Source organism: Cetorhinus maximus, chromosome 15, assembly GCF_964194155.1.
Source record: "Cetorhinus maximus chromosome 15, sCetMax3.hap1.1, whole genome shotgun sequence".
Lineage (NCBI taxonomy): Eukaryota > Metazoa > Chordata > Chondrichthyes > Lamniformes > Cetorhinidae > Cetorhinus > Cetorhinus maximus.
Window position 1 is genome coordinate 24,725,801 of NC_135893.1, and position 17,820 is coordinate 24,743,620.

Below are 17,820 nucleotides of genomic sequence, written 5' to 3' on the forward strand. Positions count from 1 at the left end.
CACCTGGCAATGACTCGGCCGGTTACCCGCCTGGCACTGACATAGTGCATTACCCCTCTGCCACGGATTGAGTGCATTTCCTGGCTGATGGACAATGTTGCTCTCCTACCTGTGATAATATTATTGTCCTTCTTCAGCTTTCCAATTTCATTTTTCAGTTTAACAATCTCCAGATCTCTCTCAGTCAGAGAATGCCGCATTACCTCACTGGAGCCCATCTGAAGCTTGGTAATCTTTAACCAAAGAGACAATGTAATTATTCATCATCCTTTGTCAGCACCCGCCCTCACCCTGCACAATTTGAATTCAACATTCAACCAAATCAGAGAGACCAGAAGTTACCAGATGCAATCGCAAAGGGCTAATATGCAGGTGCAGCAAGTAATTAGCAAAGCTAATATAGAGTGTTACTGTTTAATGCGAGGGGAATTGAATATAAAAGTAGGGAGGTTATGCTTCAGTTGTACAGGAGATTGGTGAGACCACACCTGGAGTACTGTGTACAGTATTTGTCTTCTTATTTAAAGAAGGATGTTAATGCATTGGAAGCAGTTCAGGGAAGGTTTACTAGATTAATACCTGGAATGTGTGGGTTGTCTTATGAGGAAGGGTTGGACAGATGGGGCTTTATCCGCTGGAGTTTAGGAGAGTAAGAGGCAACTTGATTTAAACATATGGCCAGGGTTTCCCAGTCGATGAGCAGGGGGCAGGGCCCGCTCGCCGACACGTAAAATGATGCGGGATGATGTCGGGTGGAACTCCTGACATCACCCCACCTTATTTCCATTTTCTGGTCGGCGGGGGTGCAGTCGAATCAGCTGTGCGCCCGCCGACCTGTCAATGGCCTATTGAGGGCATTGACAAAGTAATTAACGTAATTAGCGGACCTGCCCGTCCAACCTTAAGGTTGGTGGGCAGGCCGGGAGCCCTGGCGGGCATTGGAAAAAGCATGAAACCTCATCCACTGGCGGGATGAGGTTTCATATAGGTTTTTAAAAATTGAATAAAAGTGCAACTAAAAATGATGGGCGTGTCCCAACTCATGTGAAATTGTCACATGAGGGGACATGTCAGGGAAATTTTTATTTTCCTGTTTTTACCATTTTTTAATGTGGAGCCGATCTCCCTGAGGCAGCACTTAGCCACAGGGAGATCTGTGCGCTCTTTGGTGCACATGCGCAAAAGAGCGCATTCTTCGCTCAGGGAATCACCCCCCCCCCGCCCGCACAGGGAGCACATAGCACCTCCTTGCGGACGTCATGCTGGGCAGGCCTTAATTGTCACACTGGGCGGGCCTTAATTGGCCCGCCCACATAAAACGGTGGCGCGTCTCTGATCAGGGGCGCTGATCGGAGGTGCACCTCCACGCGCCCACTCCTGATCTTCCTCCCCCAACAGGGGGAAAATTCTGCCCATAAGATCCTGAGGCGTCTTGACAGGGTGGATGTGGAAAGGATGTTTCCTCCTGTGGGAAAATCTAGAACTTGGGGTCACTGTTTAAAAATAAGGGGTTGCCCATTTAGGGCAGAGACGAGGGGAAAAAAATTCTCTCAGAGATTCGAGGGACTTTGGAATTCTTTTCCTCAAAAGGTGGTTGAGGCAGAGCCCTTGAATATCTTTAAGGCAGAGGTAGATAGATTCTTGACAAGCAAGGAGTAAAAGGTTATTGGGGTAGGCAAGAATGTGAAATTGAGGTTAAAATCAGGTCAGCCACAATTTTATTGAATGGCGGAGCAGGCTCAAAGGGCCAACTGCTACTCCTAATCCACTGTTCCTATGTATGTTCACTGGTCTGTGTGGATCTCAGCCTGGGCAGCAGTTTATACAGTTAGCCTAAACATTGCTGGGCTAGGGAAAGGTAAATCATCTAGGGGAGCTGCACCTGATTTCCATCCAATGACCACTGTTGGATAATACAATATATATTATACATATGTATATGGAGTATAATGTGGAAAAATGTGAGGTTGTCCACTTTGTCAGGAAGAATAGGAAAGTAGAATATTATTTGAATGGAGAGAGACTATAGAACTCTGCTGTACAGAGGGATCTGAGTGTCCTGGTACATGAATCACACAAAGTTAGCAAGCAAGTACAGCAAGTAATTAGAAAGGCAAATTAAATGTTGACCTCTATTGCAAATGGGATTGGAGTATAAAAGTAGAGAAGTCTTGCTACAACTGCATTGGGCATTGGTGAGACCACACCTGAAGTACTGTGTACAGTTTTGGCCATGTTACTTAAGGAGGGACATACTTGCATTGGAAACAGTTCAGAGAAGGTTCGCTAGATTGATTTCTGGGATGAAGGGTTTGTCTTATGTGGAAAGGTTGAGCAGGTTGGGCCTATTCTTAACGGAGTTCAGACAAATGAGACATATAAGATTCTGTGGGGGCTTGACAGGGTGGATGCTGAGAGGATATTTCCTCTCGTGGGGGAATCTAGAACTAGGGGGCAGAATTTTAAAAAGGTGTCTTCCATTTAAGACAGATATGAGGAGGAATTTCTTCTCTCAGAGGGTCGTTAGTGCTTGGAATTCTCTTCCCCAGTGAGCAGTGGAGGATGGGCCATATATTCAAGGCTGAATTAGACAGATTTTTGATTGACAAGGGAGTCAAGGGTTATGGTGGGGGGGCAGGCAGGAAAGTGGAGTTAAGGATCCAATCAGATCAGCTATTATCTTATTGAATAGTGGGGCAGACTCAAGGGGCCGAATGGCCTACTCCTGCTCCTATTTAATTTGGAAAGGGGATATCTGGCAAACTTGGAGGTGGCAATGTGAATTATTGATATTTTAAAAGTGAAATCAAGGACTGTAAACAACAAGATTTTGTCAACCTCAATATGAGCATTTAATGTGAATACTTTAAGTTGTTTCCAGGTGCTGTTCCTGATCCCCAGCGAGCGAACTGAGGTCACTGCAGGAATTCAACACCTGCATTTGAACCAGTTAGATGAATGCGGTGTCAAAACCAAGCTCTGGATAATGACGGCTGACACCTGCTGTCCGGAAAGCGATGGCAATTTTTGCTCATGGGGCAGCGAGGACAGGTTTCTCCTGGATTCACTCGAAATGCTCCACACAGGAGTGAAGTGCACGGTCAAAAAATTCCAAGTGTCGTACCTCTTCTTTCAGTTTTTCGATTTGCTCCTGTTTAGCATCGATATCGCAGCCGAGTGTCACCAATTGCTGAGTGATTTCCAGGTCATTCTGGCTGGGGTTCGTCTGGGCTAATTGTTGTCTCAAGGCAGCGACTTCATCGCGCAGGCTGATAATGATGGCGTCTTTACGCTTGGACTCACTTTCAAAGATAGCTAGGCGGCTGATTTCATCCCCCATTCTGAGGATTTGATGTTCCTGCAAATGATAACACAGTTTGCACAAACATAACCAACTGATAAATGAGAACGCCTTGATACAACCGGATCAAGTCGAACAATAAACTTACAGGGTCAACCAGTCCTGAGTTAACAAGAAGAAAGACAGACCTGCATTTATATAGGGCCTTTCACATGACTCATGCCCAAAGTAACAGTAGAAAAACAAAAAACTGGAATGGGGAAAAACAGAGGTTTAGACACTTAACCAGTAAGGAGAAGAAAATTAACCAATGACTCATTGACCTCATTATTATAATGGACAGACTGGACGGTTAGTGTTAGCGTTTGGGCAGGAATGGCAGACACATCTCACCTTCTCAGGTAGGAGCATTTCCAGAGTCTGAGGAGTAGATATAGGAACCCCATTCCCCACAGATCGACCTGGGGTGTTAGTCCAGGCTCCTGGTAACGAGAGGTAAAAACATCATCGGCATCCCCACCATCAATAACAGCACTTTTATACTGCTCCCCACTTGCAAAGATATCTCACATCGTTCATAATAAAGCGGAAAGGGTGGACATTGAACATGGGAGAAAGGGAGGAGAATATGTGATAGGAAACAAGGGCAAAGCTAAAGAGGAGTCTTTTGAGAAGGATTATGAATGCAGAGGGAGGTGGGCAGGTGGAGGGGAAAAAGCTCCATTGGCATTGTGCCTGAGTGGCTGTCAATGGAGGAATGGGAGGCAAGGGTGGGCTCAGTGTCACAGGAGCAGTGAGGCCTCAGCGTTCAAGAAGTGCAAAGTGTAAGGGATGTGCAGAATGCCAGTGTCAGGGTAGAAGAGGGTTTCAGTTCAATAGGGAGAATGCAATATCTATTGACCCACTGGTAGCAATTCAAGCCCTACTCCACGACTTGATATATAACCAAGACTGACACTCTGGGGAAATACTGAGAGAAATGCTGCATGTTCTGAGCTGCTCTCTGATGGACAAGATGTTAGATTGAGGGCAAGGGCTTGCTCAGGTCCACATTAAAGCAAAACAAGACGTTTTCCCATTTTGCCAATATGCCTCTTTCAATGAACACCATCAGAACAGATGGCCATTCATTTCATTACAGCTTGTGAGAATGTGGGGGATGCTACAGTGTACAAAATGGATATTATGCTCTATTATATAACAACAGAGTGCAGTTCACAATAACTGGGGTAGTTCCAGTTGAAGAGCTAGCACCAGCATGATGGGCTGAATGTCTCTTTCCATGCCGTAACGTTGTGATGAGGATACGTGCATACTTTGAATTTCAAAATAACCTATTTGCATTTGCACAATCACGTCCGTCGAAAGCTATCAAAAATCTTTTACAAAACTCTTTTCGCCAAGCACAGAGACTGTTGCTATATGGGCAAATCCAGCACACATTTTCTTTATTCTTTCATGCGATGTGGGTGCTGCTGGCAAGGCCAGCATATGTTGCCCATTCCTAAATGCCCTAGAACTTAGTGGCTTCTTAGGCCATTTCAGAGGACAGTCAAGAGTCAACCACATTGCTGTGGGTCTGGAGTCACACGTTGGCCAGATCAGGTAAGGAAGGCAGATTTCCTTCTGCTGAGGGACATTAGTGAACCAGATGGGTTGTTAACAACAATTGAAGATAGTTTCATGGTCACCATTACTGAGACTAGCTTTATATTCCAGATTTATTACTTGAATTAAAATTTCACCAGCTGCCATGGTGGGATTTGAACCTATGTCCCCAGAGCATTAGCCTGGGTCTCTGGGTTACTCGTCCAACAATATAACCACTACACAAATGTCTCCCCACAGACAGCAGTGAGATGAGTGATCGGTCTTTGGTGGTGTTGACGAGTTGAGGGAGGGAAACGACTAAGATACAGGCCCAGCTACTCGAATAGTGCCTTATATTGACATCCAATTTATTTTTGCTGAATATTAGCTGCTTGAGGAAAATATTCCTCATACAACAGCTGCAGCGTACAACGCAGAGTCACGTTCCTGCTAACCAACTGTACAATATGCTCAGTGGACACTGGTGTGAGAAAAAGCAGCTCAAAGACACGCTGGGCATCATGTGCTGTCGAATTATATATAATGCCAGCTAGAACAGTGAAATAGCCACACACTTGGAATTCCTGTGCACATGCAGCTGTTTACAAGACAAGGACCAGGATTTTCCATGCCCACTGGCGTCAGGCGTGTGCAGAGAATATGGCGCAATCGGTTTCACGATGGCGTGAAACCAGTTTGCGATCATCTGCTCAGCCCACAGATGGCGGGTTGCGTTTCCCACCATTTGATGTCGGGGACCTCATTGTAATACATCTGCATATCATTATAAGGCCAGCCCACCGGGCTCATTACCCCCCTCACACCCGCCGCGCCCCCCCGCCCCCACCCCTGCCCCTTGCTGGATCATCCGCCCACGTCGGCAGGAAAACACACCAACGTGTTTCACAACAGCACATAAGCGACGTGCACCTGGTGGGCTGCACTTCACTCCGGACTTCAAGGTTTGTTTGCCTACCTTGCTTCGGGCAGCACTCGCAGTCATCAGTGCCAGGCTTCACCGACAGCACCACATCACTTTTAGCGGGGGCTCATGGGCAGGTCTCTACCTACCAGATCAGCCACATGTGGGTGGCTTCTCAATGGCTTCAGGGCTGGGGCTTGCTTGGGGAAGGGGGAGAAGTGGCCTCGGGCAAAGAAAGAGGCTGCAGGACAAGGGCTGTACTGAGGAAGGAGGGTATCCCAGTCACATGTTGATCTGTGCAAGTGGCCTCAAGATAGTGAGGGCTGAGGAGGCAGCCTCCAGAGGAGATGGATGAGGCCAGATGGAGATGTGAGGGTGTGTGTGTGAGAATGGGTGGTGATGTCCCTTGAGCTGGCAGTGAGTGAGATGCCAGTGAATGTGTGATGGGCTGAGTGTGAGTTTAGAGTGGCGAGATGGTTGCCACCCCCTGGTGGCACGGCTGAGATCATTCACCCTCTATCTGCATTGGATGGCCAACCTCTTCTGTGCAGCATTGGTACTGAAAATGACAGCCATCGCCTACCAAGCCAGAGTGGTAATGTTGCTACCTCCGCTCTGGCTGCAGGATGGATAGAGGGCATCACAGTGGGCCTCCACGGCATCCAAAAGGTGCTCGAGGGCTGCAGTTTTCTTGCCTATCATGGCCCTGTCTTACTTGCTGCAGCCCTGGGCTGGAAACAGAGAGCGGCTGTACTTTAAATGCAGTGTCTGGTGTGACGAAGCGGTGAGGTGACAGTGTGGCAGGTGAATCGGAGCCTGCCGAAACGGCGTGTATCCCTGGAATACATAATTAATGCGGCAGGTTTGGGACAATACGGTGTGAAAAGCTGCCCTTGCGGCCGGTGGGTAAAACAGGTTTTTCCTGCCTGGTACCGCACTCAGTGCAAACCTGGGCTCATAGCTCTCAATTTTTGCCACGCTTTCTGGTGTCATTCAGGACAATGGCACAAACCGAAAAAGATCTATTCACACAGCCTCCAAGTTAAAAGATCCTGATGAAAGGTCGCAGACATGAACTGTTAACTCTGTTTTCTGTCTCCACAGAAGCTGCCAGGACTGCTGTGTATTTCCACCATCTTCTGTGTTATTTGAGTTCCAGCCTCTTGCAGTGTTTTGCATTTGTAAAAGGTGACTTTGTTGGCCTTTTGGAGAGTATGGGAGAGGGGCGGGTGTTGCAATTTAAATTCTTTAGATGTCTCAGTGATGAAATCTTGAGATTTGTACATTTAAACATGAACTGTTTATTGTTAGTCTTTAACTATTTACAGATCCTAGATTTACTGTGCTTTTTTTTTTGAAAGCCATGAGCTGTCAACTCTGCAGATTTTGTTTGCTTTTCTTGTACCCAATGCTGTTTGTTTTCAACTCTGGAGAGCAGCAGCAATTCTTTTTTTTTGTTCTTTTTATTCCGACTGAAAGCAGCTCCATTTCTCTTAGACTCTGCAGGCTTTTTCCCTTTTTTTTTTTAAAAAGAAAACGGTGCCCTGCAGGTTTCTCGCTCGACTCTGCCAGCCAATTTTTTAAAAAAAACTTCAGTGCGCCAGGGCCACCACTGCTGCGCTCTGCTGAGCCCTGAGACTGCCATCTATTCGATAATCTGAGTACAGCTTCTTTTTCGTAATTTTGCTCACCATCTCGTAAACTGACCAGGTTCTTTGACTCTGCGTTACTCAGGGTTTTGCAATTTTTGTAGTTTTGCTCACCCATCTTGTGACCTAACACAGCGTCACTCACGGTCTTGCAAGTTTTGTAGTGTTGCTCACCCACCTTGTGATCTAAGCACTTTTTATTTTTGTTCGGCGCCACGTGGGGTCTTGCAATGGGCTTTCGCTCACTCTGGCCGATTTCTCAACTTCTAAGCCTGCAGCAAAGCTTCTTCAATTATTTCTTCAAGTTTTCTTCTCAGGTGCACTTCTCTCTAGTTGGGCTTCAGCTGCTTTTAGTTTTTCACACCTTAGGATACTGTTCTGCGTTCATTGTTTAAAATGCTGCCTCACCGCTGATTTGATATCTTTTAGGACCTCCCACTGCTGCCAACCATGTTGTATCATGGTGTCGGCTGCTGTGGCTCATTGATGAGAAGGCCTTGCAGAGTTGCATATTTAAACATGAACCCGCTTATTGTTAATCTTTAACTATTTACAGATCCCAGGCTACTGTTATGCATGGTGCTGTTTCTCCATGCAGGCTGCTTCCAGAGTGTTCTTTCTAGACTGTTCTCTCTGTCTATTACCATGTGACTCTATACATCATACCATGGGTAGTGCTGTTCTCCAGTCCCACATTAACCCTTGCTCTGTCGAACGCCTTTACATTACAATGGCACGCAGGCACATCATACAACAGTGGGGGAAGGGTTAGTTTTTTCTGGAACAGCATAGAGACTGGTTTTACAGTTGCTGAACTGCCTCTCCAGAGAGCTTGCCCTGCAACAAGTGCAACATCTGCTGCCTCTTAAGCCCTGGTTTTGGGACATTTTTTGGATATTTTTAGCATCTAGGGATACCAAGGTCAAAAATGGGCCTAGCACTAAGCCCTCGGGTACATGGCAGCCAGGGGACAGTGCCCATGTAAACTTTGCCCCCAGGTGGTGATGACAGGTTGTGATTGTATCAGTTGCAATGCCCATTTTCAATTAATACTTATACCTCGTCTGACAGCGGGTGGGCTGCTGCTGATGTCAGTGGGGTAGCTGCCAGTCACCCGCCTGCTGCCCGCACTCGCTGCCCGCTTTCTCAGGGGTGGGTGGGGAACTGCTGCACTGCCTCCTTGAATCCATCCGTTCGGCGCACTTGTGGAGCTCTGAGTGGACAGTGCAGGAAGCTGGGAGGCTGCAACAGGGCAAGAGTAGGGCTTTGAGTCCTCGATTAGCCGAAGGTGCCCAGGCCACACTGACCGCTGACTGACTGGAGGACAGAACACCTGAGGGGAGGGGAGAAAAAGGAAGCAACTTTCAGACTGGCAAACATTTACTGACATATATAGGCAATGTTGGTATTTTTAGCAACATGTAACACTTGCTTCAACATGTCCAACTAAGGTTGAGCAATAATTAGCAAACCTATTAAAACAACAAACTGTGGACACCCAACATTAGGGTGTAAATCAGAGTGGAGTGTCCTAGACAGAACACACCTAGAACACTGTGTCCAACTGTGGTCACTGAATCACAAAGGAAACATTCTTGTGTTGCAGGAGGGGCAGAGAAGAGCGTTCTGAACCTTGAGTTAATCATCTGTGTCATTAGGGAGGACTTGGTTAACCTCTGGGCTCTTCACACTTTGGAAGGAGGGGGACAGAGCGGAGATCTCACAAGGATCTCACAATTCCCAACTCCATTTTAGGGACTTAACACTGAGGAACACCGTGCCCGGGGATGCACCAGACTTGGATTCAGTTTCCAGCTGAGATGCACCTTCTAGTTCCTCACAAAGCTAGCAATTCCCGGTGGCCTTATTAAGAATATTGTGTATAGTTGGACATAATAATAGAGATGGGAGACAACTGTTATGAGGAGAGACTTAATAATCTGGGGCTATTTCTACTGGAGCTGAGAAGGCCAAGGGAAAATTTAATTGAGGTTTTTAAATGGTATGAATGGTTAGGGAAAGAATATTTCCCCCTGCTGGGGGTCGGTGGTGAGGGATCATCAATTTAAAAATTTCTCTGAGTGAGAGAAAGGAGGATAGATTAGAAGAATTTTGTGATGCGGAGGGGAATGGGAGAACGGAATGCTTTTCCACAGGAGTGGTTGAGGGAGATAGCTTTGCATTTTTTTAATAGAAAAAAAATGGACAAAACTTGAAGGAGAACAAGATATAGGGACTGTGGGGAGAGAATGGGACAGCAGACTTAGTTTGAGATTTCTCTAGCAAAGTGGCAGCATAGAAATGATGGTCTGAATGGCTTACTTCTGTGCTGTAAAGTTCCATGGTTCTATGATAAACTAAGACAGGTCGAATAGCTTTCCTTGTCTAACTATTGTAATTATATTGTAAGTTCACCATCTCTCTGTGTAGTTAGCCTTTGCTACAATCTACTATTTGAATGGCTTGGTTTGTGGTAAATTCCACTCTCTCTTTTACCGTTGTTCACTCTCGATGGGATACGGTTTCACGGCCACCAGCAGCCCTCCTGGTATCTCACCTGACTCATTATTCTTCATGCATGCAACCGGGATGGAGATTGTCTGCAGGCTATTCAACCATCGGGGGCATCACAGCATTGTTCAATAGAAGCCACTGCTAATTAGGAGCAGGAAACTTAGGGCAATGTTCAGCTCCTCAGCTCAAAGGTGCTGAGGCCAATTGCAGCAATACACCCACTGTCTTAGCTGAGACTCACTAACAGCGCACAACAGAGATTGAAACCAAGATCTTCCTGGCCTGTTTTTAAAAGCTTAGGTTAATAATGATCCGTCCGGATCTACCTTGTCTTCTCTCCCAAATTTGTCAATCTTGGTAGTCTCCTTTGGCTGAGTTCTGAAAATGAGTCATATTCAACTCTAAGTGTTAACTCTGTTTCTCTGCCCACAGATGCTGCCAGATGTGCTGAGTATTTCCAGCACTTTGTTTTATTTACTATTGGTGGTCGCCTTTCCAGACTTTAAAAAAAAGACTCCTCCAGCTTGTTTGCAGTCTTACTGTACAACAGAACGCCCCAGCTGTTAGTAATGTGTGTGGGTGTACAATACAAGTGGTGTCATAAAATGGCAGATCACATCATCTGTTACGTGCCAATCCCAGGGCGTGACTCAGAGAAGACATTGGACTCTTCCACAAGGTGAGAAAAGGGGTACCTCTAGCAGGATATTCTCACTGGTCGCTAGTCCTAGGGAAGCACCAATAACAGCCTGGGATCAAACTCAAGGACCCACCAAAAAAACTGCTGGGCCTGACAAGTGCGGCTAATGCAAGAAAACGGGGGAGAGGTGGGGTGGGGGAAGTGAAAGAGAAAATTGATAATTTTATCAAAATACCTTTTTTTAAAAAATAAATTCATTTAGGTAATTTAAAATAAAAACAGAAAATGCCAGCAATACTCAGCAGCTCTGGCAGCATCTATCAGAGAGAAACAGGGTCAATGTTTCAGGTCATGGAGCCACAAAATCATTACGGCGCAGAAGGAAGCCACTCGGCCCATCGAGTTCATGACATTTCATCAGAACTGGGGAAAGTTAGAAATGTAATCGTTTTTGAGCAGGTGAAAGAGGGGAGGGTGGGAGGAATAACAAAGGGGGAAGGCCTGTGATTGGCTGGTGGGCGGGAGAGATTCAATGACAAAAGGTTTGATGGTGCAGCATCAAAAGGAGTGGTAATTTAGACTTTGGCTGCAAACCTTTGGTTCTCATCCAGGTCCTGCATACCTGTCTGTTAATATGACCTTGCCTGTGAAGACTGCCAGGAACAATCATAGCCATACAATATTCAAACATCGTTGTGCGTGAGGTTAGCTGGTCTCAGCTGGGGTAGTGTTTTGGGAAGCACCATTGCCTCAGCATTCCTGGTTGGGCAGGGGAAGGCCCAAGCAAGCTCAGCTTCTCCACTCGCTAACGTGAAATCTGATTCAGATAAAGGACGAATGTCCTTTAGAATAAACTAGTCGCAACAGGAGTGAACCCCAATATAATAAAACCCCCAAAGTAAGTGTTTCGCCACTGGCACACATCACTGAAATGAAACGGAGCAGATTAACCCTTTTGAGTACCAAATGCCTTTTGAAACTTGCAATGTTTGTGAGGACGGGGGAAAATGAGTCAGGGTGGCCGATCCTGATCACTCTCCGGTGACCCAGGCTGGAAAGTGGGCATGTACAGGCGGGTTAAATACAGGGCTGTGATTTTGTCTCCGTGCCCTCCCTCCCACTTTGCACAATCAGATATCTTATGATACTGGCATGGTTCACACATGAAGAATAATCACTTTGGAGAGGAACACTAACCCGAAAAGAAAGAAAAAGTTGCATTTATAGAGCACTTTTCACCATCTCAGGCTGTCCCAAAATGCTTTGCAGCCAGCGAAGTACCTTTTTGTAGTGCGATCACTGTTATAATGTCGGATACACTGTGGCTATTTTGCACACAGCCAGGTCCCACAAACAACAATGTGATGAAGTGACCTTTGTTGATGGATAAACATTGGCCAGGACATCAAGAAAACTCCCCCACTGGTCTTCGAAATAGTGCCATAGGATCTCTTACGTCCGCCTAAGACGGAACCTCCGGTTGGCGCCTCATCTGAAAGCAACTCCCTCAGTGCTGCACGGGTGACTTAGCTTGGCCTTTGACGTGGTATTTGAACCCACAACCTCCTGACTCAGAGGCGAAAGCGCCACCCACTGAACCATGGCTGGAACCCCGACGTGATTCATTCCCTCACACAGAACATTCTCTGCTGCCATTCTCTAAACACAGAGCCCTCTTTCTGGACCCCTCACTCACCGAAGGAACAGTCTCCACCACCAGCTCGTAAGTATCACCCCCAACCCCAAAACGCAGCACGTCTCCTGGTGCCAGTCGCACCGCTGCATTCTGGATACGACAGTCGTTAACAAAAGTCCCGTTGGAGGAGTTCAGGTCCTGGAGGACAAAACAGTTCTCAGAGTCGCTCAACTTGATCAGAGCGTGGTGATCTTCGATCCCTCCATTCTGAGAGAGAAAGGTTCAATGGTAAAGTGTAAGTGCATTTATGCAGTGTCTTTCTCGCCATAAACAACAAGAAATAGGAGCAGGAGTGGGCCATTTAGCCCTTCGAGCCGGCTCAACCATTCAATATGATCATGGCTGTCCTGGCTAAGAATAGCTCACTCAGTACAGACAGAGAAACAAGCTTGGTACTTTGCCAGAGAGTGGAGTGGAGGGCAGCGGGTGTGGGTTGTGGCTGGAACCAGCGCCATTGCAGGAGGAAGGTGTGGGCCAGGGTCAATGTGGCCACAACTCTCCGTGTACAAGGGCAACCAATCCATAACCTTGCTCATTGAGATGGCGAAAAGAAGCTCTAGAATGGATCAATCTCAGTCACCGTCAAGCCGTGTACGGTGAAAGAGGTGGAACAATGAGGTCTCAAGCACCTTATTCTCAACCCCAACACATCAGAAAAACACTTCTCCAGCCCCTTCAAATTTCTTACCAGCCCTATTCTGCTTAAGGTCAAATAGCAGGAGGATTAAACAGTGGGAGGCCTAAAATTCCCGCGTTTGGCCAATTTTTTTTTGAGGTACACGCCATGAAGCCTCATCACCTCATTTCCCATCCCAGGAGCCGTCTGAGACGTAGGTCACTTTACACCGCTTGGTGCTGCCTGCCCCACTTCACTCTCTGGGTTTTAAAAAGGGTGCCAGGTGTGGAACCCCACACCACCCAGCTGCTCGCCCCTCAGGGCTGTCACACATTGAGTCAGTGCCCACTGTTCCTCACCTGCAAACACAGGTCAGACTCCTCAAGTCGCCCGACGGTCGTTGTCTTTGCTTTAAGTGCGTAGGTCCCATTGGAGCTTTTTAGATAACCCTTCATGCCACTGCCTAACATCTGGGAATAAAGCAGAAACACTTTAACCGTTCTATGCCAAAGCTGGCAGCAGGATTTGGTAGGGCAGAGCCAGCCTGGCAATTATGGCCTTGATACCAGAAAAAACTGGGTTCTTAAAAGCCCTTTGAATAGGCCAAGCACATGGTAATTATTGTTTAAAATAACAGTTTATCATAGAGGCCTGACATCTTCTCAAAGCTTTTAGAGGCGGCAATAAATGTCACTTTATCAAAACCACCAACATACTGCAAACAAATAAAAACAGAATTGTTTCGTGTTTGCATTTGCTTTTTGTATGACAATTAAAATTACAACAGGCTTCTCTCTGCATTTCACCCGCCTGGTGCTGGGAGAGACAGCGACAGAGTCACTTCTGTGAGCTCGGCCTATTCTTCATGTCTGAGTCCAGACAGCAATGCTCAGGATATCCAACTGTGGAAGGCATCGCAGACAAGCCCAATCCTGCCCACAAGGGTCACTGGAAAATCAGAAGATTTGATCTGAAGGGCTGATTCAATGCCCACCACCCCCCCCACCCCCGCCGTCTCCAACCCAGACATGCTGGGGCCAGCATGTTGCCCTATTGACACCCTGGTCAGGATCAGTAATCAGACTGGAGCCTGGGACATTGCTGCTCATCCCCCTCCTCCCAATAATTGGATTCATTATTTAATCCATTGAAGAGAGAATCAACTCTGCACAGAGATTGCTGAGAAATTATCTTTGCTGCCAGTCCCCAAACCTCCACACAAAGTATCCAACCTGTAATATTACAGAATGGCAGCCCCAACCCCTTCCCTCACTTCACTCACACCCAGTCTGCGTGCTCACACTCGCCCCACCCACACTCCATTACCGTCTAACACACTCGCACTGTTACAGTCCAACACACTATTACAGTCCAACACATTCGCACTATTACAGTCCAACACAGACACGCTACTACAGTCTAACATGCACTATTACAGTCCAACACACACACTATTACAGTCTAACACGCACTATTACAGTCCAACACACACACTATTACAGTCTAACACACACTCGCACTATTACAGTCTAACACACACATGCTATTACAGTCTAACATGCACTATTACAGTCCAACACACACACTATTACAGTCCAACACACACACTATTACAGTCCAACACACAAACTATTACAGTCTAACACAAACTATTACAGTCTAACACACTTGCACTATTACAGCCCAACACACTCGCACTATTACAGCCCAACACACACATGCTATTACTGTCTAACACACACTATTACTGTCTAACACACACTATTACTGTCTAACGCATACACTCGCACTATTAGTCTAACACACACTATTACAGCCCAACACACACACGCTATTACAGTACAACACACTGGCACTATTACAGTACAACACCCTGGCACTATTACAGCCCAACACACACACGCTATTACAGTCTAACACAAGCTATTACAGTCTAACACACATTATTACAATTTAACACACGCTATTACAGCCCAACACACGCACTCAGCCGACCTCACATGGGTTACGGGACCCGCTCGCCGGGCTCCCGCACCGTTTGCCCGGTTCTCAGTGACCGGCGGCCGGTTCCCCCGGGTCTCTCTCCGTCTCTCTGTCTGTGTTGAAGCCGCGTTCAGCCCGCTCCATGGAAACAACAGCTCCACCCCCACACAGAGAGAGAGGGAGGGAGGGAGGGAGGTGGAGAGAGGGAAGGATAAAGAGCGAAAGGGAGAATGGGAGGGTATGAGAAGGAGAGAGTGTGAGAAGCAGAAAGGAAGAGGTGCAGGGGGGGGGGCGGTGAAAGAGGGAGAAAGGAGGGATTTAGCAGGGGAACTGGTGAGGAGGGAAGTACAAAAGGATGGAAAAGGGGAGGGGGTAGAGTGAGGGAGAGATGAAGTGAATTGAATAGGAAACTAGGGAGAAAACTAGATAGAGGAGAAAGAAGGGGGGAGAGAACTAAATAGAGAGAAGCGGAGGTGAAAAGGAGATAAAAACAATGAAAGTAAAGTGACAGAAGGATGGAGGAGCTTAAGAAAGCCCAGGGTAAGGATAACGTTTCAATCCACCAGCTCCTCCAGGGTCCATCATGTTCCTTACTCTCATCATTTAATATCCTGTTACCACCCACTCCCCACCAAAATATAAATTAGTGGGACAAAAACAAAAATACCTGGAAAACCTCAGCAGGTCTGACAGCATCTGCGGAAAGAGGGATACAGTTAACGTTTCGAGTCCGTCTGACCCTTCATCAGAACTAAGACATTGTATCCCTCTCCGCAGATACTGTCAGACCTGCTGAGTTCTTCCAGGTATTTTTTTGTTCTTGTTCTAGATTTCTAGCATCCGCAGTATTTTGCTTTTATCTATAAATTAGTGGAATTGAGGATAATTCCTGATATGAAGCTGGTATGTTCAGATCCACAGAACCAAACTGCTCAGACAGGAAATTATCAATTAGATTCCAGCTCCAAGGGTGATGTGGGCAATAAAGATGTCACACTTACTCAGGTCTGGGTTTACAGGACCATGCCTGGTGTATCCTCTCCCTTCTCACCTACCAGGCAGGAGGAGATGACAGGGCTGGTCAGAGGAGATCTGCTGAAGTACATTTAAAGGAGGACCTCCTAAATTTCTTGGAGTTCAGGACAATGAGAGGTGATCTAACTGAAAATCACAAGATCTGGGAGGTGCTTGATGGGGCAGACACTGAAAAGATGTTCCCCCTCACCCCAGGCTGGGGAATTTAACACGGGGATACAGTCTCGGGGTAAAGGGTTGGCTCTTTAAGCCTGAGTCGAGGAGAAATTTCTCCACTAAATGGGTTGTGACCGTTTGAAATTCTCTACCCCAGAAGCTTATGAAATGTTCCATCATTGAATGTGTTTAAGGCTGAGATAGACAGATTTTTGGCCATTCGGACAATCAAGGGATATGGGGAGTGGGAGGGAAAATGGAGTTGAGGCAGATCAGCCATGATCATATTGAATGGTGAAGCAGGCTCGAGGGGCCGAATAGCCTAATTCTTTCCCTCTTATGTTGCTTCCTGGAGGAAAGCAGGATCTAATCTGCTCTCTGTCACCCTCTTGTGCTCAAATTTACAGCAGCAGCTTGAGAGTCCATTGAAGATCTCAGCTGGCCTCAATTTATGGTCTAATTTATTAATCCGCTATCTGAAAATGCAGAAATATAAATCCGGTATCCTGAATTTCTTTGCCCCTCCTGAATATAGAAATTAATTTTTCCCCCCATTTTTTCTTAACTTGCAAGTATGCGGTTCCTCTGAGCGCCCCAATGCACTTTACAGAGGTGGGATCACTGAACCAAAAGGAGGTATTAGCAGGAGTGATTAAAAGCTTGAACAAAGAGATGGACTTTAAGGAGAGTCCGAAAGGAGGAGAGAGGTGGAGCAGCAGAGGGAAAAGCCGAGACAGCTGAAGACATCGCTGCCAATGTAGACCAAAGGGCAAGAAGGGCCACTGGAGGCCAGAGACTGAGAGGTGGGATGTTCAGTGGGAGGAGGAATGTTGTGGGACTGGAAATTAGAAATAGGATGAGCCAAGGCCATGAAGGGATTTAAATAGGAGGATGAGAATTTTTATTTTGAGGTGGTAGCGGACGGGAGAGAACACTGGTCAGTGAGACGGGATGTGGGCAGCAGAGTTTTGGACCGGACAGAAAAGCATTGGAATAGTCGTCCGGGCTGACAAAAGCACGGAGACTTTCAGCAGCTGGGAGGCCGGGCTAGAGGGAGGAGGTGGGAGATGTTACGAAGGTGGAAGCACACGGTCTTTGTAATGGAGACTATGTGTGGTCAGGAGCTCAGCTTGGGGTCCAAGAAGACACTGAGCTTGGGTGTGAGCTCTGGTTCAGTCCATGCCAGTGGGCAGGGAGGACAGTGGAATTGGTACACACTCTGGACGGAGTTTTCCATTCTGGGCCTAAGTCCCATGGCAGGGGCGGGAACTGGGAGTGTTTCCCATCTGGGAGGCCGGTGGGAATTTGCACCAAATCGCGAGGTGCTGGCCTAACTAATGATGCAGTCGGGGGTTCCCCCATGCATGACATGGCGGGGTGGGCTGTGTGGTGCACGTCCCACTGTCATATTCGGGCGCCATATTTAAAAGGCGCCAGGACATCAACTTCTTCCATACCCACCATCACAGGCCAGTAACAGGGATCTCCAGCCCCCAGATTCAGTGACACATTCCTCAAAGCTCAATGCAGCAGAGGCTAGGAGGGGGCATCCTGTACCCAGAGGGTGGAAGGAGGAGGCCGGCCTGTCAGATCAACCCTGCATGGGAGGATGTCTCCAGGGAGATCAGTGCCCAAGGCCTCCACCAGAGGGCTGCTCTGCAATGCTGGAAAAGGATGAATGGCCTCATCCGCTCCACTAGGGTAAGTGAACCCTCAAC

The 17,820-nt window shown here is 47.1% G+C and overlaps 1 protein-coding gene across 1 annotated transcript in view; it reads right to left on the reverse strand.

Annotated features, from left to right (window-relative positions):
* fhad1 (forkhead-associated (FHA) phosphopeptide binding domain 1) overlaps positions 1 to 15,068 on the reverse strand; it is a 125,542-nt gene extending 110,474 nt beyond the window's left edge. Inside the window, exons 1-7 of the mRNA XM_078559254.1 lie at positions 14,929 to 15,068; positions 13,288 to 13,398; positions 12,313 to 12,519; positions 8,522 to 8,795; positions 3,695 to 3,783; positions 3,125 to 3,358; positions 110 to 233 (exon numbers count right to left, since the gene is read on the reverse strand). Coding sequence (XP_078415380.1) covers positions 110 to 233; positions 3,125 to 3,358; positions 3,695 to 3,783; positions 8,522 to 8,795; positions 12,313 to 12,519; positions 13,288 to 13,398 — 1,039 coding nt within the window. The 5' untranslated portion in view covers positions 14,929 to 15,068. The remainder of the gene's footprint in view (positions 1 to 109; positions 234 to 3,124; positions 3,359 to 3,694; positions 3,784 to 8,521; positions 8,796 to 12,312; positions 12,520 to 13,287; positions 13,399 to 14,928) is intronic.
* Positions 15,069 to 17,820: the final 2,752 nt, after the last annotated feature.